At 45.4% G+C, this 23,405-nt stretch overlaps 3 protein-coding genes across 4 annotated transcripts in view; all 3 read right to left on the minus strand.

Moving 5' to 3' along the window:
* Positions 1 to 4,178, minus strand: part of rassf5 (Ras association domain family member 5) — a 29,462-nt gene extending 25,284 nt beyond the window's left edge. The window contains exon 1 of the mRNA XM_071910352.2: positions 3,349 to 4,178. Within this exon, the coding sequence (XP_071766453.1) occupies positions 3,349 to 4,150 (802 nt within the window). The 5' untranslated portion in view covers positions 4,151 to 4,178. The remainder of the gene's footprint in view (positions 1 to 3,348) is intronic.
* Positions 4,179 to 6,083: 1,905 nt separating this feature from the next.
* On the minus strand, positions 6,084 to 17,205 carry ikbke (inhibitor of nuclear factor kappa B kinase subunit epsilon). The gene is made up of 21 exons (XM_078283670.1): positions 17,029 to 17,205; positions 16,247 to 16,346; positions 15,909 to 16,046; positions 14,783 to 14,912; positions 14,474 to 14,655; positions 13,217 to 13,377; positions 12,777 to 12,887; positions 12,399 to 12,578; positions 11,931 to 12,127; positions 11,282 to 11,340; positions 11,049 to 11,140; positions 10,797 to 10,898; positions 9,929 to 9,986; positions 9,036 to 9,148; positions 8,874 to 8,950; positions 8,703 to 8,742; positions 8,471 to 8,572; positions 7,643 to 7,739; positions 7,344 to 7,435; positions 7,161 to 7,232; positions 6,084 to 7,040 (listed from the first exon to the last, which is right to left on the minus strand). Exons 2-21 carry the CDS (start codon positions 16,334 to 16,336, stop codon positions 6,977 to 6,979), a joined length of 2,157 nt encoding a protein of 718 aa, XP_078139796.1. The 5' UTR covers positions 16,337 to 16,346; positions 17,029 to 17,205; the 3' UTR covers positions 6,084 to 6,976.
* Positions 17,206 to 19,037: 1,832 nt separating this feature from the next.
* Positions 19,038 to 23,405, minus strand: part of srgap2 (SLIT-ROBO Rho GTPase activating protein 2) — a 51,456-nt gene continuing 47,088 nt past the window's right edge. For both annotated transcript variants that reach the window (XM_071910052.2, XM_071910045.2), the window contains exons 20-23: positions 23,259 to 23,396; positions 22,901 to 23,117; positions 22,685 to 22,795; positions 19,038 to 22,588 (exon numbers count right to left, since the gene is read on the minus strand). In XM_071910052.2, the coding sequence (XP_071766153.1) occupies positions 22,022 to 22,588; positions 22,685 to 22,795; positions 22,901 to 23,117; positions 23,259 to 23,396 (1,033 nt within the window). In that variant the 3' untranslated portion in view covers positions 19,038 to 22,021. The remainder of the gene's footprint in view (positions 22,589 to 22,684; positions 22,796 to 22,900; positions 23,118 to 23,258; positions 23,397 to 23,405) is intronic.

Here is a 23,405-nt window from a genome sequence, read left to right on the forward strand (position 1 = left end):
CACTTGCCAGCTTGGCAATGGTTGTATCTTCAAATACAACTATTCTGTGGGAACTAATAATGTGAGGAACAAAAAAAGATGCATTTACTATAACGGTGGCAGGGTGTGGCCTAGTAGTTTGAGGGCCAGTCCCATAATGGAAAGGTCGCAGGTTTAATCCCTGCATCACCATCTTGTTGAAGTGCTACTGGAGAGGATGGTGATACACACAAAGATCTGCATCTTACAAGCATGTCAAGTGCAGTGGTTCAACAATAGCGTAGTTCCCTGAAAGCCTTAATTAAATATTAATCTGACGTCTGACTCTGTCTGCGAGTCTGTAATCCCAACCACTCCACTCCTGAGACATAATCCCACGCAAGAGACACCCGGGATTAAGGAGGCTGGCGCTCCCTCCTTCCCTCCCTCCTTCCCTCCCTCCTTCCCTCCCTCCTCCCTTCCTTCCCTGGCCAAAGGCACAACAGTCCGGAGCAGACAGGGGGGAGAAACAGGGCAGCCAAAAAGGGAGAGAGGAGAAACAGGCTATCGAAACGAATCATGGGGAAAGCGAAAGAGAACAAACAGTGACGGGAACAAACAAGAGAACGGGAGAGGAGAAGAGAGAGAGAGAGAGAGGGAGAGAGAGAGAGAGAGAGAGAGAGAGAGAGAGAGAGTGAAGATGGGAGAGAGGAGTAAAGCGTTCTTTCCCTAAATGAGCCAGATTAGTGTCAGTAAGACAGACATAAGGAGATGTCTAGTCTGTCACACTTATTAGACATGTCGGTCATATGTCTTATTGTGTTATGCCCCATTAGGCCCTGGTGGCACATATGGCTCTGGAGTGTGTGTATGTATTTATGTGTCTTTGTAAGGATAGGGAGAGGGGGGGGGGGCTGTAGCATTGAAAAACCACATATAAAACTCCCTAGGGGAAGAGTAAAGAGTCAAAACGAAAGCAAGAACAAGAAAGAAAGCAAGAAGGCTTCACAGCAGCCTATGGGACTATGAGCGCTGGTCAGAGTGACAGATTCCAGTGTAGGGCAAGGCCACATCACAACCCTGCCTGGAACCGCTCCACTGTCCCAGGGGGACAAGCCGCATAGCTTTTTCTATAGGCTTTCTATCCAACAATGCCAAGGCAGTCGGCGGGATGGTGATAAATTAGAGACAGACAGAGGGAGGGAGGGATAGAACAAGAGAGAGACACAGAATGGCGGTTGTTTATGGTTGCAAAAGCCTCAGTCTCTCACTCCCTGTCATTTGCTGGGTGTAGTTGAAAGAAGGTTATGGAGAAAGAGCGTTTTGTGCATGCGTGTGAGTGTGTGCCGTTTCTATTTTGGCAGTTTCGGTTGTTTCTCTCCGCAAAAAAACTCCTACATCTGTACTCCTCTGCATAATGCCTCGGTGACCCCCACTAACTGTACACCACCCTCACCTCTGATGTTTTCCAAGAAAAAGGGAGTGGCAAAGACGGAGTACGCTCTGGAGGAAAACTGCTGACAGCACCAGATTCAGTCGGAACTAATTAGCTTGATCCACAGAGAAACTGGTAAAAAAAAAAATGACCTCCATGAAGTTCTTTAGAGGTTATAAAGAAACTCGTGATAATATTGTATTGTATGTGCGTGTGTTTGGCCGTGTATGTGTGTGAATAGCGCTCCAGTAATCTCTCCTCTCGCTCCACTGAGCTCCTGCTGATAGCACACTAAATCAGACAGCTCTGCAGTACTGGACGAACTCTCTCTCTTTTCCCCTATCCCTCATTCGCATTGGCTCTCTTTCCGCCCCCCCCCCCCCCCCCATGCCTCTTGTTTTAGCTCTCCGTCTCTCCTAATTTCTATCATCCTCCCTCCGCCTCTCCTCGGCCTCTTTCCACTATTTTCTTGTCCCTTCTTCCAACCACTTGTCATCCTTTCCTTTTCTCGTTCCATTTCCCCTCGGCTCGGCTCCGTTCCTGTGTATCGCCGCCTGTCCGCTCTTTATCTGCCCCGTTCTTTTCCTCACTTTCAATTCCTCCCCTCCCTTGCTTTATCTCGCAGCGCTCCGCAGTCGCAGCCTCCCCATGACAGAGTGCTGCTGACACACTGCCAGCTCAGCAGCCGCATGCACACACACACACACACACACACACACACACACACATACACAAACAGATGCATGTATGCACACACAGAAATGCATGCCCACATGCAGGCACAGAAGCACATACACAGAAACACACGCACATACACTCCATTTGGGCTGAGCTCAGGGTTTCCAGCAAAAGGTGTGAGTATGTGTATGAGTGTGTGTATCCAAGCCAGACTAAACACAGTGCCAGGTCAAACTGGCTTGGTCCAACGTCTCCATGTCCCACAGCAGTGCAGGTGGGGGTTATATCATCACAATCTGAGCAGCTCTCTCCACCAAGCAGCATGGATATGTGTCAAATATGTAAACCCAGAAATAGAGTGTCCTGTATTACACCTGTAATGACTAATTGCACAAATATTAGACCCAACACATACCCGCCTCTCACATCCTGAGCAATCTATAACACCAAAAGCCAATCCATTCAGATACAGACTCACCATTAGCTGTGAGCTTTAAAGAGGCTCGCACTGTGTTTCTGAATTCCACAAATGCACCACTGTGAATTCGGCTAACTTTCCCTCTCTATCTCTCTCTGTTTCACTGGCCTGAGCCGAGGCTGCAAATCACAGAGTGACACTATAAGACTCTGGGAGGCGATGCTGGGCGGACAAGATAATGGGGTTTCCATTGGAGGCTTTTGGCTGCATCTCTGGAGCTGAATGCTTGGCAATGTCATGCTCTGAGTGCTCCACTCTCCTCTCCTCACACACTCGCACACTCACATAGGCACATGCACACTGTGGTGTATATACACATTTACACACACACACGCACGCACACACAGGCACGCACACACACACACGCACGCACGCACGCACACACACACACACACACACACACACACGCACTCAAGCACCACTATGGAGAGTACAGCATCCTGCTATTTCCCAGTGCTTGTGTCCTTCATATCATAACCCAACAGTGAACCAGCAACATGATCCAGACCATGATGTCAAAACACACAGCCCTAACCAAGTTATTATGCACCCATCCCAGCAGAGAAAAGACAATAAACACAGCCAATGAGCCTCAAATCCTATTTGTGTAGGGATTCACAGGCATGTTTTGGATGTACACTACAGGAAAACACAGTCATATCCATAATAAAGGCAGGCAGGCTGCTGATTCCTCTTCTCCCCTCACCAGGGACCCAGCAATGGTAATTACACTAATCACTCACTTCCCTGGGGACAGACGCAAAATGCTGTCCTCTAAATGTAACATCCAAATACTTACTTTGACATTTAAGTGCCTGTGAGGTGATCTGGCGGCTACACACGTCACACCAGTCCTGCGTAACGGGCTTGGACTCGAACCAGTGTCCTTCGCCCTTCTCTGTCCTCACCCGAGGGTCCTCGTCCTGGGGGAATATGGACCAGGCCTCTCTCCGGGGAGGCTCCGTGCGGGCCAGCCTCACGACTCCGCTCCTGCCCTGTGTTAGCCGCTCCAGCGGCAGCCCGCCGGTCTCTCCGTCCGGTGACCCGGTGGAGACGCTCTGCTGTCCGCTGTTGCCGCCCTGGGACGCGCGTCTCCCGGGCGCTCCTTTATGTCCATTGGCAACCGATGCGCTTGGCATGACATTGATGCCAGTCCTCTTGAGCGAAGTCCCCCTCCGGCCACCTGTGTTATGGTTGGAGTCACAGTCGACGTTGCTGTTACAGTCACTGTTGATGTGTCTGGTTTGACTTTCCCGAGTCCCGGCGGCGGTGCGCCTGTCGCAGTCCATGCTGCCCTCCTCTCTGTCCCGGTGCGGGCTACGTGGCGCAGGGGCGGCCGGAGCTCCGCATCCTTCACCGGGCATCCCTCCTCCACTCTCCGCCGTTTCTCCCGCTCGTCCCGGAGACAAGGGGTGAGTTACCGCTTCCCCCGGCGCAGCTTCAGTCGTGACCGAGCCGCACTCCCGGTCGGTTCCCGAGCTTCTCCTGAACATCTTCTCCAAGGAGGATTTCCTCGGCATTTTCTTCATCCCGCGGCTGGACAGTTTAAAGTCCAGCCGATGCGGACCCGGGTGCTGCCCCACCACACTCGCAGACGCCATTGTCCTGTACCCTTATAATGCGTGTGTATTTGGCAGGTCGAAGTGTGTATTAGTGTGTGTTTGTACTCCGTGCCGTGAATGTAAACTCAACTCACGCCTGAGCCAAGCGTGTAGGCTAGTAGTGACGCAAGGGATCAATGTGACAGCGTTTAAATGTCGTGGGCGCGCTCCCTTAAAGCGGCAGGAGCGCGCACTAATCCCTGGTCACAGATTTGATTTGACAGCATAATCTCCCATAGATTAATTATTCACCACTGCATCACTAAGTGACACTACTTATTTCCTGGAGAGTCATTGTAATGTACGTTATTTTAGTAGGATAGGCTACTATTGCTACACTACTCCTGCTGCAGTACTAATTGTAGTCCCAGTAATAGCCTACTAAAACCACTTGAACTAAAAGTAGACTACAGAAAATGAGTGGCATAAACCAGAAACCACAATCACAAAAGATCAAGAACCTGTGGAGAGTTCATAGACTGGATTGAGAGGTATAGACACAGAAAATAAGAATGAGAAAATGGGTTGCCTATTTTAATTCATAATCGTATCCCAAGAGAAAAATATGTTATAGCAAAATATTAAAGGCCAATGGGCCAATAGCCATTTTTTTGGCTGGATGGGAGTTTATAGCTCAGAGTCGCCTCAGAATCTTTACTCTGGTACAATAGATTAACCTTTACAGAAAAGGATAAGTGATACAGTTGGGTGTAGCACGGCATGTTCATTCATTATGATGATTTTTGTGGGTGTTTAAACTGGTTTGGGGTATTTTTACATAAACTGGCAGACTTGGCATTGTTCAAACAGCACAAATAGCAACCAAATATCTCAGGGGTAGAAAACCTTGTAAAACAGGTCTAAGATATTATCTCATGTGAATGCAAAAATGAAACATGACTCATGTAAGAAGTAGAAGTTATCATGTCCTTTAAGTATATGCTGATTATTGTGGTAATGTGCCATCCTGCATTAAAAACAATCATAATATAATATAATCAAAAACAGTGACAAGGTCTAAATGATGAAAACACAATATCATACTTGTTTGTGTAGGCTAAAAACAGGAAAGTTATCAAATTTTCCACTTCACTGAGAACACATCATATGAGATGTGCAAAACCACAGGACCAACTGAGCTTGTTCCCTTAGCAAAGAAGAAACCCCCTGAGGACACCCACACAACTTGTACACAGCCCGAGCTAAACTTTCAATTTCTCATTCTCTATTTACTTCACAGTCACAACAGCTCACTTGTTTCCTGTTTTCTGTGTGAAACCTTTCATCTGCCCACTCCGTTTATACCCACACATACTGAGTGAAATGTTAAAGTCATCGGAGTATAGACTGAATATGATAGTGTGCCGTCATCATATGTCGTCATCCTTAACGGTTTTGACCCCCCAAAACAAGGCGATTCATTCTCAGGACCTCCTGATTCAGGTGTAAACTTACAGAATCGTGAAGTTAGGCACCAAATGATCCTTTCTACTTTCCCCTTTCAGCCTATATTACTTGATTAAGTATTGGAATAAGTCTAGAGTCTGCAAATATTCATTATTTCCCAAGAAAAGGGCATGAAAGATGAACAACATAACAATAAAGCTGTGTATTAAAAGTTTTTTTTCTGTTCTCATAAATAGACCTTGTGACCCCTCCAAAAACCCTCTAGCAATCCATGGGGTGTCCTGACAACAAGCCTGTGAACCACTGCTCTAATGTCATGTCACTGTGGTGCCAATTTGCCGTACTGTCATCAGACTGCATCAACCTTATGTGGTTCTGCTTTAAAGTGGAGACTGTGGTGAGTGGTGAGTTTCCCTGATGGCGTTTCCTCGCTGCTAGAGAGAAACCTCCCATTGTGATAAAATACAGAGCACGTCAGAAAGAAACACTGTATGTGAGTATAACACAATTAGGACTGTGTGGTGGGAGAAATCACTTTATCACTGCAGTTAAACATCAACAGAAACAGAGACAAATGCTACTTCAAAGCTACAGACTTACTGTGTGCTTGGAGACGCTGACAACCAACGATTTAATCATCCATTCATTTAAATAAGTTACAATGATATACATAAAGCACTCCTGGAAGTCATGTGAAGTCATTTGAATGATCAACCATTACAAAAAATTGCAGATTAGACGACCTCAACCCTTCCCCCAACACACACGCAGACACACAAACACAGACACACACACACACACACACACAAAGACAGTGACCTATTCAGCAAGACAGAGTCAATATTAATCTTGTCGATTCATCATTAAAGGTTCTTCACATTCTGCAGCGCTGCTTCCATGGAACAAGAAAGAAGCGAGGCCACAGCAGAATACGCCAGCGACTGACTTGAGATTCATTTTGCGTTGCCATAACAGTCCATCACTATGGCAGCCTATTAGAAATACAATAACACTAAAGGCATTAATGAGGTTTGTATTGAACTGCTGTATGGAGCCGCCCCTCCCCACACACAGTCTCTCGCCGGCTAAACTTCCTTTCCATGGCGTTTCCTCCTTCCCCATTCTTTACATCTTATCTCTACATTACGACTCACATTTTATTGATTGTCTTCAGCTGTTTCCTCCACTTGCAACATAGAACGGAGCCAGCCCTCGCAACAAGAATCAGTATAGTATCCATGATGACAGTGTCCATGATCAAATGAGTTGCAGTTAAAATGGAAAGATAGGATCCTCTTGAATATGTCAGGTCAGTAGCACTGTGTTTGTAAATCATTGCAATATATATATATATATATATATATAGTGTGTGTGTGTGAGTATTTGCATGTGATAAGATGCTAAGATGCTGCACTTCAGTCACAGTGTAGAAGGTCTGGCCAGACTGGGCTCCAGAGCCGCTGCAGAGTTCACTGCTCCCAAACTGCGGAGCATAAACACAAACATTGCAGTCAATCAATATCATACTCATCTATAAAGGGGCGTGACTTGTGCCTTAGAGACACAGAAGATGTATCTAGAGGAAGTTGGCTATTCAACTGACCTCTCTATAATGCTGTTGTTACACTGTAGCTCCCTGACCAACATCTCCATTTCCTCCTTCAGATGGTGCATCCTGGAACAGAGGGAGACATTATGTGATCAGCTGTCTCTTTCCATCTTGTACACACACACACGCGCGCGCACACACGCACACACACACACACACACACACACACACACACACCTGGAGACCATCTGACCCTTGTCCCTGGGAATGTTTCCAGGCTCCTGTCCTGTTCTCTTGGACTGCAGAATAAGCAGGACACTGTCCAGAGCCTGAGGAGGAGGGAGGAGGTGTTACATCACTGAGACGTTACATGAGTGACCTCACTAAGATGACCGGTGAAAACATGCACTCCCAAATGTACTGAAGGTATGGAAGAAGGAGCTCCAAAAGAAGAAGATCCAAAACATTTGCCACAGATTAAGACAAGAGTCTACAGTGGCCAGTTTGGAGCCAGGGATGGAAAGTGAAATGTTGACCTTGTTCTGGTGCTGCTCACACATCTCCAGGTCTGCCAGCAGGCCTCTGGAGAAAGAGCTGAAGTCCTCCAGTCGGGTCTGCATCTCCACTAGGATACTGGAAACACAGTAGGGACACACTAAGTCAAAGCTGCCATATCTATGATGTGTCAATACCAAAAACATATTTACTATTTATCTTTAGATTTATCTTTAACTTGCTAATTGTATCTTTAGCTTCAAATAAAAGATACATAGCAGGTAATAATGCTTTATTGAATTTTGGAATGTATTATAACCTATATGTCCACATGTATGGATTACCCAATCTGTATCTTTGGGAAAATAGAAGACAAAAATAAGAGAGTAAAAAATTATGAACATTTGTTGTCAGAAGTTAATGTCAATATCACTTGCCAGACAAATATCAAGTGGGGAATCATAAGCCAGACTGCTAACTTAGCCTGTTTGAGTTTGAATAGCAGCGTCCTACAGTGTTAGTCTTCTTCAGTAAGCTGCCGTGAGCCCTGTGCATGGAGTCAAACCAAACATACAATTATCTTAATGTAATTAGTCATGCTTAAAGACAGGGGAGGGATAAGCTGCCCTCTGTGCTGTGTCACTGGAAACTTCAGTCTGATTGTCGGTTGTTTCCCCATCAGATATTTTTACCATAATCAGTCACATTATCTCTGAGAAAAACAATGACAGTGATTTTTTACAATTGTAATTGGGAAACCCCAACTCGGAGTGAATCTGGTCAAAAGTTTGCACTGTTTCTTCCTCCTAATACTTGAACCCAACTTTCTATCAACTGTGTTGGAAAGGAGAGTTGAGTGCTCCTCTGACCTGCTCCATCTCCTCGTTGAGGCCAGAAGCTCTTTGTATCTCTGCACACAGTCCTCTCTGAACAGAGACTTCACTCGCTTAATATGGGACGACAGGTGGATCCTGGGAGGGGAGAGTGACAAGCAGAGCAGCAGATCACAGGAGAGCTCAGAATAACATCCTCTTCAGGCCGGGTGAATAGGACAGCAGGTGTGTAGCAGACACACAGTCACAACTAAAGACACATACTCACTTCTCAAACTTGTGGATTTGCTCATCATTGTATGCCAGCTCTGTGGTGAAAATGAGTATGAGTTAGGAGAGTGTTGTAAATATAAGCATGCAAACAGACAAACAGAACAATATATATATAGGACACACAGAAACATACGGAGACACACACACACACAAACATTATACATACTGCCAATGAGTCTGTCCTTGCGGTAATGCTGGTGAATTGCCATTATCTTCTCCAGCAGCACCTCCATCTTCTGACGGCTGTGGGAAGCAGAGGTCAGAGTTCAAATACCACATGCACATCACGGGCACACCCTGAAGCTGCTGTTTCCCCACCTCCGTGTACCTCTTGTCGTCGGCCAGACTCTCTGCCAGCTTGGCCTGTTCTATGAGCAGCTGGTCCAGTCGGTTCTGAAACTCTTGGATGCCGGTAGTGTACACTGGCAGGTGCTCTCGGATCTGCAGGGACAGCAGTCAAAAACTCTGATACCTGCCAGCCCAACAACTAGCCAATCAACACATCACAAGCCCACTGAACTTATGACTGATCTGTGGACTACTGTAACATTTACAGTATTAAAGATGTCATGAGTTTGAGTCTAGCTATGTTGGATATAATTACCCCCTCTCTGTCATGTCTTTCCTGTCACTCTCGATTTTGCAATGTCCAATAAAGTAGAAATACTGAACAAGAGGCACCTGAGCTGCCTAATGTCCCACGATAATCACCAGGATATATTAAACATAATCAGTTATGCTAATGAGGTAATTATTTAAGCTAATTACTGAATTAAATAGCGAATATCTCTGTGTCAACACATGGGCAGTACTATTATAAACTCTGTGTCTTAAAGCATTAACAAGGTATAGTAGTTTAAAGAAAAAACAGTTTTCCTCATTAATATGCAAGTTTATGCAGCAAGGAGCTCCAACATCTAATCAGATCTCAAGGACACTTCAGCAGGACAGATGCTTGCCGACACGGGGCCTTGAACCCCTCTGGCTGAAGGACAGTCTCCCTCCTCACTAAGCCACCCTGCTGTTCATCACCTTTGTTGGATGTCATCCCCTCTCTCATCCCTCTTTCCCATACTTCCTCTCCGTCTCCACTGCATACTGACTAATGACGGAGAAATGGCATAACAATGTGGAAAAAAAGATCTTCCACAGCGCCACCCCCTGCACCACATCCCGTCAGTCAGGCTGGTGTCTGTGATGTTAATTGGCGATGGGTCTCACCAGCCGCAGCCTGTTGCTGTTATCAGGTGAGCCTGGGGTTTCTGGAGCGCAATGGCCTCTGAGACAGACAGATAGAACAGATATAGGAGGAAAAAGCACAAATGCACAAATGATAGGACCCACTGAATTCATACAAGTTACTACAGACCTCACTCCTATGGTGGCCAATTTGAACTTACATCACACTCAGGGTGGGAAACTGTACCGAGCAACTACAACCTAGCTATGTCCTACTGTTGTGTACCATGATGCACTTCATACAAACTTTCATTATTTCGTAAATTCCCCACTGAAAAAGGTATTAGAAACAAATGATAAGATAAGATAAGATAAGATATACTTTATCGTCCCCTTGGGGGAAATTTGTCTTGGACTCTGTGTTGCTTTATGCATACATCATAAAAAACACACACATACATAGAATTTAACATACATATTCCTACCTACCAATACAAAGAACACAAAGCAACCATTGCACAGCCCCATCGCATCATATTGTGCAACTAATGCACTAAACACACAACCCCTGTAGCCTATTACTATTATTGCACTGGATCCAAGGAATTCTTAGGTTCACATGTACTGTATATTTTTGGCTCACTATAGCTAGCTACTGGAATCTAGCCTAGGTATCTGGCTAACTTCCCTGCTAAATTCAAGCAATTCTAGTCATTGTAGTTGTTGTTCCCAAGATTGCTACTTAATTTGATAACTGCTACATAGTTAGTTACATAGCTAGTTTTATATATATGGCAATCTTCCCAGTGGAGTTTCCTATCTCGAATGTTCAAAAAATGGCCACCGTAGGAATAAGGTCAATTTACTTTCTCTCCCTCAAAATGTGCTAGGTGTGTATGGATAAACTCACAGTGAGCGCAGTCTATGTTCTGAGGTGAGGCAGGACTGCAGTCTAATGGTGATCATTGTGATACTGAGCATGGCTTCTCCACACTCCTTACGCAGCTTCATCCTGAGGAACAGCAAGGGGGAGGAAAGAGGTACAGAGAAATGACCGGATTTGACATGGGTAATTAGCTTGGGTAATTACATAGCCAGGTAGGGAGGTAAAATGAAGTGCAGGGAAACAAAAACTCTTTGTCTGAGAGTGTATGTGTCTCACATGTAGCTATAGTATCCTTGCAGTAGCAGCTCTCTGTGTGTGTGCAGCAAGCGCACTATCCTCAGATACTGGTGCACCACTCCTACTATTACCTGCAGAAAAAAAAGATTGATTAAAAGAGAGATAAAAGGATGGGTTGGAGGATAAAGGGAAAGGTATTAAAATAAATGAGATTCACTTCATAGACTGTTGGCATGGATGGACTAGAAAAGAGCTGAGAGCAGCAGCAGTACCTTGGAGAAGCTGTAATCTGCCATGACGTCAAACCTGGACGGAATGACAGGGGTCTCTGCTGCAGGAGAGAGAAGGAACACATAGCCCAAATTTGTACTGAAAATAATATGATACTTTACAGAGCAGCACACCTGGAGCTGGTAGGGATTCAGTGTCTTGCTCAAGGACACTTCAGCAGTCAACAGGGGCTTGAACTTCGGTCCTCTGGATGTGCAACTGTCAGCTGCCCTGCCACCCCAAACGGGCTTATGGGAACAGTGTGTGCGTGTGTGCCTGCACATTATTAATTGTATGCAGACATCGTATGTAACCTTATTATGTCAAAAATAATTTTCTTCCTTTTTTGCTTTTTTAACCAACCCTAATTATGTACACATTTTGAGCAAATGTAAATAATTTGCCTGTATTTGGGTTTGGCAAACATTTCTGTCAATGAAATCTGCATAAAAATGCTGATTCAAAAAGATGTTTATGAATATGTGTGTGTGTGTGTGTATGTGTGTTGTGTGTGTGTGTGTGAGAGAGACGTAGGGTAGCCTTCAGACACCACATAAAACGGCCTTCTATCTCTCTAGGGCAACAGCAGAGAATAAAGAATAGCTCAGGAAGACTTCACAGAAACAGAGCAACAGTGTGTGTTTGTCTTACGTTCTCTGAAAGGGAGGCTGGTGTTTGTTTCAGGCCCATGGCTGAGTAGTAGGAGGGGTTGGGAGGGCGAGGTGCGGGGGAGGTTGACCACCTTCATGTTGCCCTCCAGAGGGAGGTCATAGCCCAGGTAGAGCAACTGTTGTTGCTGTACTCCTACTCCAGTCTGAGATGCCACCTCCTCAAAGAAGACTGACACCCTGGGTGAAGAGAGAGGGGGGAGAAACAGAGAGAGAGAGAGAGAGAGAGAAAGAGAGAGAGAGAGAGAGAGAGAGAGAGAGAGAGAGAGAGAGAGAGAGAACAGATGATTCTTGTAGTATGTGATGATCCTGGTTGTCACAGGTGTGATTCCTATCCCTGCCTTGTCTTCAAGTTTGTGTACAGAAAGAGTAGAAAGCTGCACAAGTCTGGAGGCAGCATTAATGGGGTATGATCAGAGTAATGTGTGTGGTGATGTCTGTGCAGACCCACGTGTTGTAGTGGTGTATGTAGATGCAGTGTGCCATGGCCTCTTGCAGGGAGAAGAGGTAAACAGGCTCCCGCTGCAGCACGTCTGTGGTGGCTGTGAAGAACTGGTCAAAACCCCAACACCGCTCCTGGTCAGCCTCCAGTATACCTGCTAACACTGGAACCAGCTGCACCTTCAGACCCCTACAGAGAGAAAGAGAGAGAGAGAGAATGGTATGAAGGGAGGGGAGCTGGTTACAATGCAGGTTTAATGGGGGTAAAATGAATTTGAGAATGAAAATGAGAGAAAGAGAGAGATAAGTAAGGGGGAAACAAGCATCATTGCCTCTCATCTCATGTGTTCTTACTAAACTCTCACACACACTCCAGGTGGTGACGTACTGTGAGAGCTGGCAGTTGTAGGGTAGATGGTAGCTCCACTCAATAGGTCCGTCGTCCTCCCTCTGCATTCCAGCTATTGCCCCCACAGGTTTCTCTGTAGTTATCTTGTACCTACCAAATAACACAAGTCAGACTTACAGGTCTTTTCATCTTCTGCCTGATAACTCAGGCTTCATGTGTCATAGAAAGAGATAACATGCACCAAAACTTCCCTCTGTAATGGGAGATTCTATGGCCACAATTAAAATGTGTCATTTCCACCACTGGGTGGAGCAATGCCCTTATAGATAAAAGCTGTCTATCTACTGTTCAATATACTTTTCTTTCAGTGAAATGGAAAAGCATACGATGAGTGGTTTGAGACCAAACTCAATATCAACATTTTGAAACTGAAGGTTACGTGTGATTTGTGGTTTAACCTTTCACACCTACTGACTTACATGGTGGGCTTGTTCCTGCGGGGGCCTCCGTAGGGCGTGAAGGGCAGGCTACCAGTGGCAGCGTGGTAAAATGTCACACCAATACTCCACAGGTCCACACTCACACCATAGACCTTCTGCTGGGGCTTACGCAGCACCGCACGCTCATACATGTCTGGATGCTACACACACACACACAAACACACACACACCACACAGTAAGACTAGTGGTAGTTGAAGAGGTGGATATGCTGTGATCCTACCTTCATATGTTGAATACTAATTAAGATTATGAATATAGTGGGTATAATCTAAATGTCAAGAGAAAGCAGAGTTTTAGCAGCAACTTGGAATACCTTGCCCCGGGATTCACTCTTTCTCTCTTTATGTAGCAGGGAACATCACGTCAAACTTAGCAGCATGCAGAAATTTACCACTTTAACAACGTGACAGCAAAAGTCCCGTGAGCTCACTAAATATGCTGCATCCCCTACTCCAGACAACACTACCTTGAATGACTATAATAGGTGTAAAACCAGTTTTGCAGAGTCTGTCAAGACTACTTTAATTACAAGGTGGCTGACTGAAAGACAAATGTTCATGTCACACAGTAACCGTCAAATGACCTCTAGATATGACATATACTGCACTATTGTTGTCTAAAATTATCAAATATTATTCAGGCAGACAATTACATGCCACATTACATTTGCATCATACAGACCGCTGTCGGCCAAGGCTTCCTGGTCCCACTCCCCAACAAACTCCCAATGTGGCTCATGGGATACAGTATCAGGTGCTATACCCAACACTGGCATGTTCAATTACTGAAATAATTGTTATACCCAAGCTGTATATTCTTTTGTCCACTAGAGGGCTACCCAGTCTTAATCGTGCAGGCTGGTTTGAGGTGTCAAGATGTGGGTAAAAGTTTCGACTGGAGCTGTGTAGCATGCTAAAACGTGTTTCAACATTCTTCTTAACATCAACAAAACTTTAGACATGAACAAAATTATTACACTTGGGAGACTCAGAAATCAGAGCTACCTTAATGACAATGCGGAACGGCAGACTAAGCAGGAGTCATGTTGAGTTATGTTATGCTTATGCTTGAGTTATGCTTGAGTTATGTGGGTTGTACTGTGGGAATGTAGGCTGCAAAATGCTCAGCAGCAGAAACTGATTACCCTGTAACTGAGTAGGTGGCAGTGAAACTTGTTCAAGTCCAAAAGACTTCAACAACATACTTGCTGTGTCGTGGTGCACCCCGTGTCTTACCAGATACTCTTCAGTTCCATAGATAGACACAAACTTCTCATCGTCCTCCAGCTCTCTTGCCGCTCCAAAGTCAGTCAGCTTATAAATGGATTTGCCGTCTTCCCCAACCTGCCGCATGATGTTGCCTGGCTTGATGTCCCGGTGCACCACTCCGTTCTCACGCAGGTGGTTCATCCCCTGCACTGAAGGGAATAGGTGGGGGAATGGCTAATTTTAGGTATGAGGGGAAATGGGGTTATTGGGGAATATCCTGTTAGGGTCACACACACACACACACACACACACACACACACACATACATACACACACCTACACACTGCAGTACGGTGAGGAACTCTGTCTCAGGCAGGCCGAAGGCATTTTCTGGCTCCTCCAGCAGGCTGAGCAGACTTCCTCCTGAACAATATTCCATCACCAACACCTTCTGTTTAGAGGGCAGCTAGAGAGAGAGAGAGAGAGAGAGAGAGAGAGAGAGAGAGAGAGAGAGAGAGAGAGAGAGAGAGAGAGAGAGAGAGAGAGAGAGAGAGAGAGAGAGAGAGAGAGAGAGAGGCAGACAAACAAACAGCGGAAGGAGAAAGGATTATTCATTTTCAATTCAATTTAATTCAATACGCTTTACTGGCACGACTGTTAAAATTAGCAATATTTCAGCAAAACTCAGACTTCACTCCCATATAAGGCAAAAGGTTGTATTACGCTTTCAAATATTTTCAAACAAATCCTGACAGGAATGTCTATATTTAAATGTTTCTTTTTGATAGCATGTACAGCAAGACCATATTTGTTTTTTGCATGGTTACTGTCAATGCCAAATTTCTGCAGTAGTCCTAATACAGTGATTCTCAACCTTTTTCATATCAAGGACCCCTAATTTAGTCCACATTAGGGCCATAGACCCACATTTGATGAGATTTTGTCTCTCAAACCCAAATCTAAGAATATTTTTATTGTTAGATATGATTTTGTCCAGAATTCCATGACTATCTATATTGTAGGTAGAGAGATAACAGTGAAAAGATGACCAAAATAGTCATTCTTCTACATTCTCTAACTTCTTGTTAATGAAATAATGTTTAAGTTTAACAATTCATCAATTTGCCTGGGACCCCCTGGAACCCCCTCAAGGACCCTTGGTGGTCCCCGGACCCCACGTTGAGAACCACTGCTCTAATATATTGAGGTTATGCTGAAGAGTTTCTTTGTTTTTTTGATAGGACGACTAGATCATCAGCACATAGTAAATATCAGATCAGTGTCTAAGTGTAAACGCTGTTGACTGGTTCAAGTGCTTTGCTAATCCATTTATATGTTAAACAAAGTTGGAATGAAGTTGCAGCCCTGCTGTCTCACACAGTGATGATTATTATCTTATTCCAGTATCACCTCTCTTTTCCATTGCCCTGTTTTGTCTTTCCTCCTCTCTTCGTAGCCTTACCTCCTCCACAGCGTACAGCCTGACAATGTTGCTGTGGTTGAGCCTCCTCAGCATCTCAAACTCCCTCATCTGGACCTCATGGGGACGGCTGTAGCTCACCAGGTTAAACACCTTCACTGCTACCTGCTCACCTGTCCTCTACACACACACACATACACACACACACTCTCACACTTTTACATCAGTATCACATCATCATATCACTCATCCTGGCATCACATCTCTAACAAGATGGGCACAAACACATCAGATGGCCTCACTGATTGAGAGGAGATGTTGGGTAAAACACACCTTTGAAGAGTGTGTTATAATAATAAAATCGTCCATGGTAAGGCTACCTTGTTGCGTGCCTTGTAGACGCTGGCCGTGGCCCCTTGACCGAGGACATCCTGCAAAGACCACAGGTAGCTCGCTGTACTGGCTGTCATCCCTCACACACTGGACAGAGAGAGAGAGAGAGAGAGAGAGAGAGAGAGACAGAGAGAGAGAGAGAGAGAGAGAGATCTCAATAGAATTTGAGAGAGAGAATTGAAAAAACAAAGTGTCAGACAGAGAGAAAGGCAGACAGCAAGAGTGAGAGAGGGAGGGAGACAGACACAGAGAGAGAGGGGGCGGGGGCAGGCACAGAGAGAAACAAGTATTTTGTCCTTATATTCTGTATGAAAAAGAACTATAGAGTAAGCTATCCTAAAAGGATACCTACTATACAAACACCACTGCAAAAATGCCACTGTAAACACAATGTGTACCACAAATATACTATAGGAACACAGACTATAGAAGACTATAGTGAGTTTTCGATACAGGGCAGGCTAAACTAATCGACAACATGTTTACAGAGTGAATACAAGCTTATTGGCCATTCAAATTAATAACGCAACAATGAACAAACCGCCATGTAGGCTAGTTGAATTTATCTGTCTGTAGCCTACCTTGACTGGTGCTCTCGAGCCTCTCTAAGCTCGCACGGCTGGTTTACCTATGAAGCCAGGTGTCAAAACAAAATGCTAGTCGTGTCACTTATTGCCCAAACTCGTCCAACTCCAATTGTGTGGAAAAACAGCAAAAAAAAAAAGCCTACGAGTGCAACTTCTTCCGTGGTTAATAAATGACAGCCTACCTTTGGAGGCTGGGCTGTCTTGTGAAGGAGCAGGACGGGCAGCAGGGAAGCGGTCAGGGCTACGGAGAGTTTAACTTGTGTTGAAGGTCCCGTTTAGCATCGAAACATTATTGAGTAAAAACAGTTTTCTCCCCTGACAGCTGGTGGCATCGCATAGCTGTGCCTGGGCTGGGTAGTCTACACTGGGCGGACTCTGGAAAAGATGGCGGAAACAGATACAAAGTCTAACGTGCAAACGAGTTTCATTTTCGCCTTTACTTCCTAGTACAGTGTTAGCTGATTCACGGCTAACAGCAGTGCACACACACACACACACACACACACACACACACACACACACACACACACACACACACACACACTGTATCAGACCCATTTAACAAGATTGCATCCCAAGGAACTGAGAAGATTCATGTTGCCAGTTTTGACTTGGTAGTTTATTCGTGTCTGTAGATGGGAAGTTAACAAACAGACAATGAAACCTATGATGAAAACAGTCATCTTTATACATTGTCTCACTGTGCTAACGTCTATACATAGCCTAGTGAAATAGGCTAATAGCCTACCTACTTAAATTAAGCCGGTCTGGGGACCCCTAGGGGCCCCCAAACGCTCCCATTTTGGGAACCACTGGGTTGAAGATATGAACCACTGAGAATCATTATTTAAAAAAAAAAAAAACATTACCTTTAGGCCGGCCATACAGTTTGATAAGATTGACTAATACAAAGGAAAACTTGTTCAGGCAACAGTATTTTAGGCAAAAGTGTAGGTAGGCCTATATGCAAAGCTGCCATACACAGAAATAAAGAAATAGACGAGGATGACTGGACAGTTTATTGTCCTCTGGGATATAAGCAAAGTGGTTCTTAAACCGTTCTAGCTGTGTTTTCCAGCTCCTCAAGTTGATTTTTTCACTGTTTGTTTTTTCCTCCAGTGACTGAAAATGAACCTATGAACCTGAAAATGATAGGGATGGTAAATCCCCTATAAACCAGGTCATATGCAATCTGAATATGACGTCAATTGGCTACATGGGGAAGCTACGTTAGAGTTGAGAAAATGAATACCTCCTACAGTTTTTCAAATAGTTTTGAAGCTTGGCACAGGTATGGCTATCCTTACTCCATATTAACCTTACAAATAGTGACTTGGTAGAAGTGGTATGATAACAAAGTAGCAAAATAACTAAAAACATCATTACAGTAGCTCACAATCCCATGGAGCCCCAATCTATATTTCTGGCAGGCTATGTGAGTTCAACAGCTGTCTCAGTGCTGAAGAACAAAATGATGACTTATTGGTTAATTTACACATGGCTCTTAGAGTCTGTCTTTCTGCACATCTCTCCTAGACACACACACACACACACACACTCTTACACATACACATTACATCAGTGAAATCAGAGCATAATGTGTCATTGCCTTGCTCAAGGGCATTTGGGTGGAACTGTACATGTAATAACAGCCGCCCTCCAGTTGTCAGGTCACAGGTGGAAAACCTTTTATCAGGGCTTGGACTCAAACCAGTCTTCAGTCACTGGTCTGCCTCTTTATATTACAACCTGCCACCCCAAAGTAGGATTCAAAGGCTTTGCCAAACTGCCTCAAGGTGTCTGTTGTTCTAAAGTTTGACTCAGTCACTTACAATGACTTGGCCTGTGTTCAAGAAAATATAATCTCACACATTAGAACAGTATAGTGCCCCCTCTGGTAGACTCATATTTCTAAGTATTTAAACCGTGTATATGTTTCATGCTTTTATTGCAAAGTGCATGATTCAACTTTTATGATTTAACCTTCGTGTGGGGCTCCGATCCATGGGACAAAGACTATGTTTCACAATTACATATTTTGGACAGATACCAAACTTAGTATTCTCTTCATCATTGATATGATCATGGAAGATTTTCTGAAATAAAATGTTCTCTTTACTGTTATAACCATCATCAGACCAAGGCAAGAATCTTTATAGCAAGCAATGTTTATTAAAAAAAAAAAAAACATATCTACTACAAGAACTACACATAGAATTATATAAGGCCTATTTGATTAAACTACTATTGCTATTACTGTACAATATTGTACCAAAAAAAAGAGTGTACCTCTGTAATGTACAACATTGTATATACAAAGTACATCTGAACACAGGATTCTCCAGTAATACAGAGACAACTATAAATAGATTTGACATTACAGTCTTTTTTTTAGTTCTGCTGTTTTCAAATGGACACAAAAATGCATATTTAACAATATTCAATTCCGACAGATCATCCCCACTCAGTCAGTCCACACGCAAGCCAAGTCGTTCAAGTGCACGATGATTGATTTGAGATCAAACTGACAGGTGGCATGGAAACAAGAGGGTCCCAGCTCCTTCACAGCACAGCTGGGACAAAACACACCAACCACCCACATGCATGTCTGTGTGTGTGTGCGTGTGCATGTGTGCGTATAAGGTGAGTTAATGTCTCTGCGCTTAATCACTCACCGCAGAACACACACACGGACACAATCCCTCCAGTTGTCATGATGAGGTAAGAGCAACACAAATACATCAGGTAATACACATACAGTATACAGAGATAAAAACCTTAACAATTATAATCCATTACCTGGTAGAGAGCGTACAGGAATGAAGTATGTATACCTGGGAAGGAGGAGTAAGGGTTGGGGAGGAGAGGAAAGAGAGGATCAGAAGGGAAAAAGGGCACAAGGTACCAGGTGGACAGAGGGGAATATGAGGACAGACCTGGGTAAAGGTAAAAAACAGTTCTATACCTTTTGAAAACGTGAAATACGACGAGGAAGGCTTCATTTAGTTAGGCATGTGTCCTCTTTTGAAGCCGTGTCAGTGTTTGCAAAATGAATCAAAATATCCCCCAACCTATTGACATCTGTGAATTCATTGTCATATCTAGTTTTGCCCAGGTCTGGATGAGGAGAGAGAGCAGAGAGGAGATGATACAAGATGGTAAACTCTATTCTCCCTTCTGGGTTTCTCTGAGCGCCTATAGTTTAGTTCCCTGGAGTTGTGGGTTATTCCTCTTTGCAGTTAAAGCTGGTCTGCCACTGGTGTTGGTAGAGCAGCGACTGGAGACAAGGGAGTATGTCGGGTATCCCTGCTGGTCATTTATCTGGTCACATGGGCACAGTGCATGTTATTTCAGCACATGAGGAAGTGCTGAACTCTACTGGACAGTGTTTTTCCTTTCCTCGCCTCCAGACAGCTGCTGTTCCCTTTATGATGAGAGGTGTACCCTAAGATCTGTTAGCTACAAGGTTGGGTGGGGGTTGGTGGTGGGGGGGGGGGGGGAGCGGGGTGTCACACCTGGGCGTGAACGTGCACACACACACACACACACACACACACACACACACCCTCACACGCATGCATACATACATACATACACGCATGCTCACACAGGCGCACAAACACGTGCACACACCCAGACGGCTACACAATTCAACATTTCACCATTATAGATTCTGAGCATTAATAAACAACTGGAAAAAAAAAAAGTAATAATAAAAGCAATCTTTGTTTAAGAATGCATTGGATGAGGCGGTTGGTTGTGCTTCTATCTAAACACACTCAGGAAGATCCTCAGCTCCATGCTTCCAGTTATCATATGATTATTAAACATACATACACACCATTAGAATAATAAAACCCTTTTTGCTGTTAAGTCTGAAGTATATAGATAGAGGAGCAAGCTATAATTTTATTCCAAGTGTCCTAGAGCTGTATTTGACCTGTTGATAGATAAATATTACTGATGCAATCAGCCAGCTTGCCACTATGGCTGCTGTCTGTGGCCCCAGCATGCAAGGAAAACCTGAAAGGCGTTTAGCTGCCACAGAACACCAACACACACAGCTTTGGGGAATGTGTGTGTGTGTGTGTGTGTACATTCCAACATTACATATATAAATGCTGGGTTTCAACGGTCCCCCTACACACTAATAGAGCTGCAGGAGAGAAGCTGCGTAATGCCTCAAACTGCCAGCTTTTATTATTTTTATTGCTATGGATTCAGAATTAGTTAGGTATTGGAGAACACCTTGTTATGCTCCTGTTGTGGTGCTAGTAATGAGCAGTAAGAGAAAGAATCGGCATCGTGTTCAGTTAGCAAGAGAACATTGGAGTAAGAGAGAAGATGAAAGCTCTTAATCACACGCGTTACACTGATATTTGGCCCAGTTTTCTTAGTCTTTGCCTCTTCCTTCTTCTCATCCATCCAAGCATCCATATTTCTCTCCAGTCTTCACACATTTGAAGCAGCAAGTCAGTGTATTGAGTTTGTACAGAGAGATTAAGAGAGTTCAGCATTTCACAGTCTATTCTCAGGAATAAAACACTCCATTCCAGTCCTGTAGTCAAGGGGGTCTTAAAAGAAACTGTCCCGTCTACTATACAAAATCAAACAGTGCTCTTTGTTCCTCACTCAGATCTGTGTGTAAAGGTAAGTAACACTCGTGCACGCCCACACAAACTCACTCTCAAGCATCACAAACTAGTGAATGTAGGCTCCAGGTGCTGTAGGTCTGTATGTGTCCATCCTGAGTCCTGTTCCCTTGTGTGTGGGTTTGAATCCAGTGATCCCTGGAATCTCTGAGGTGGCATAAGGAGGGGAGAAGACAGGGGAGGAAAGGAGAGCAGAGGGGAGGAAAGGAGAAGAGAGGAGATCCCAGTGAAGAGTGTTTTCTAATCTAGGCTGTGTGATAGCTGACCTGTAGTGATCAGAGCTGGCAGGAGGGGGCAGAGAAGACTCCTAACAGTCCAAAGGGAACAGGGGGTCAGAGAACTTGTCTGGACACCGATAAGTGAATGCTACACATGGGTAGTGGGTTAGGTGGTCCTATGTGAAACAAGTGAAGTGCTTTCAGCACCTGGGGGAAGAGCTATAAGAATCTAACAGGATGCAAGGATCGGTTTTGGGGGTTCAGATTTGGGCCGGGGTGGTGGCGGTGGTGGAGGTGAGGGGGTCCTAAGCTGGACAGGACTTGTCGTTAGACTGGGGCGGGGGTGGAGGAGGAGGGGTGTGCGGGAGAGAGTGTGTGTGGGGCGGGGGCGGAGGAGGCGGCGTCAGTGGTACGGTGGAGGTCGGGGAGCCCATGGCGGGGCTGCCTCCTCCTCCGCCCTTCGGGAACACCACCGGCTTGGGCCTGGTGGCCGGGGGGCGCGGCTCTCTGAAGGAGGGCACGGAGGAGGACAGGGAGGAGGAGGAGAGAGAGGGGGAAGTGGCAGAGGGCAGTGGGCTCCGCGGCTGGCTCTTGGCGGGCCGGAAGGACGAGGGCACGTCGCTGGCGGAGGAGGCGCTGCGCTGAAGCGGGTGGCCGTGCGTGGAGCCCCCCTCGCTGTCCCGCAACAGACGGGAGTGAAGCGGACTGGAGGGCTCCGAGGCCCCGCCTCCTCCTCCTCCACCACCACACACACCTTTCAGCTGCTCCAGTGTGTCCAGGACCACGTCGGGCGCGTGTGTGTGTTTGGAGGTGCTCTGTCTCTCCAACTCCCTCAGCTCGCTCAGGGCAGAGCTCATCGCTGCCTCGATGTCCTGCAACACAGGAGGCAGACATACAGCAAACATTAGCTTGTGCTCACACAAAGATACAGATAGGGATATGCTTGAACTGCGAGGTGAGAGTGGTACCTGTGAGCTGTGCTCCACCTGGGCGATGACCTCAGGGTCCAGTGGTCTGTGGTTGCTGAAGCTCTTGGAGCGCCCTGCTGCAGTTGTCTTGCGTAACTGCGGACTCTCCACCTAAGTGTTCAGAATGGGCTCAGGATAAATTAAAAACGCTCTTAACAGCCGTTTACCAGATACAGCAAAATCATTCCATCCACTCCACTAACTTTTTGACAGTACCTTGGTCTTGAGTGAGGAGTGGCGTGTGACTGAGTTCAGGATGCTGTGAGCGCTGACGGGTCGTTTGTCTCCGGTCTCTTTCACCAGGGCCCCCCCGACAGGAAGAGAGGCCGTTCTCACCCCTCCTCCCGCTCCGCTGGCTCCTGGACTCGTGCTTTCACTCTCTGAGCCCCGGAATGTTCTTCGGATGCTCCCAGACTCCGGACGCTTCCTCATCCTGAACGAGAGAAGTACTCAGTGATACTGTTTCCATTCATGACAGTCTTGTTTTGACTCAGTTCAAATGGTCGGTCAGTGCTGTTGTTGAAACTGAAACTCTATAATACAAATACTCTGTATGTGTGTGTGTGAGTCTCACTTGTTCAGGTTGGCTAGGTAGATGTCAGCCACATGGGCTCCAGTAGGAGAGGCAGCGCTGCCTCTAGTGGACACTCTCTCCTCCAGCATGTCCCTGGACTCCACGTCAGGCTTCGGACTGCCCCGGCCCCCGTCAGACCTGAGACAA

Source organism: Centroberyx gerrardi, chromosome 5 (genome assembly GCF_048128805.1).
Source record: "Centroberyx gerrardi isolate f3 chromosome 5, fCenGer3.hap1.cur.20231027, whole genome shotgun sequence".
In the NCBI taxonomy this organism is placed as follows: Eukaryota; Metazoa; Chordata; class Actinopteri; order Beryciformes; family Berycidae; genus Centroberyx; species Centroberyx gerrardi.

Coding starts and splice junctions, on each gene's coding strand:
- ikbke (XM_078283670.1), bottom strand. CDS start 16,336: ATGACAGCCAGTACAGCGAGCTACCTGTGGTCTTTGCAGGATGTCCTC. Junction 12,888..13,216: donor CGCAGGAACAAGCCCACCAT/GTAAGTCAGTAG, acceptor GTTATTTGGTAG/GTACAAGATAACTACAGAGA. Junction 12,579..12,776: donor TACAACTGCCAGCTCTCACA/GTACGTCACCAC, acceptor TTCTCTCTGTAG/GGGTCTGAAGGTGCAGCTGG.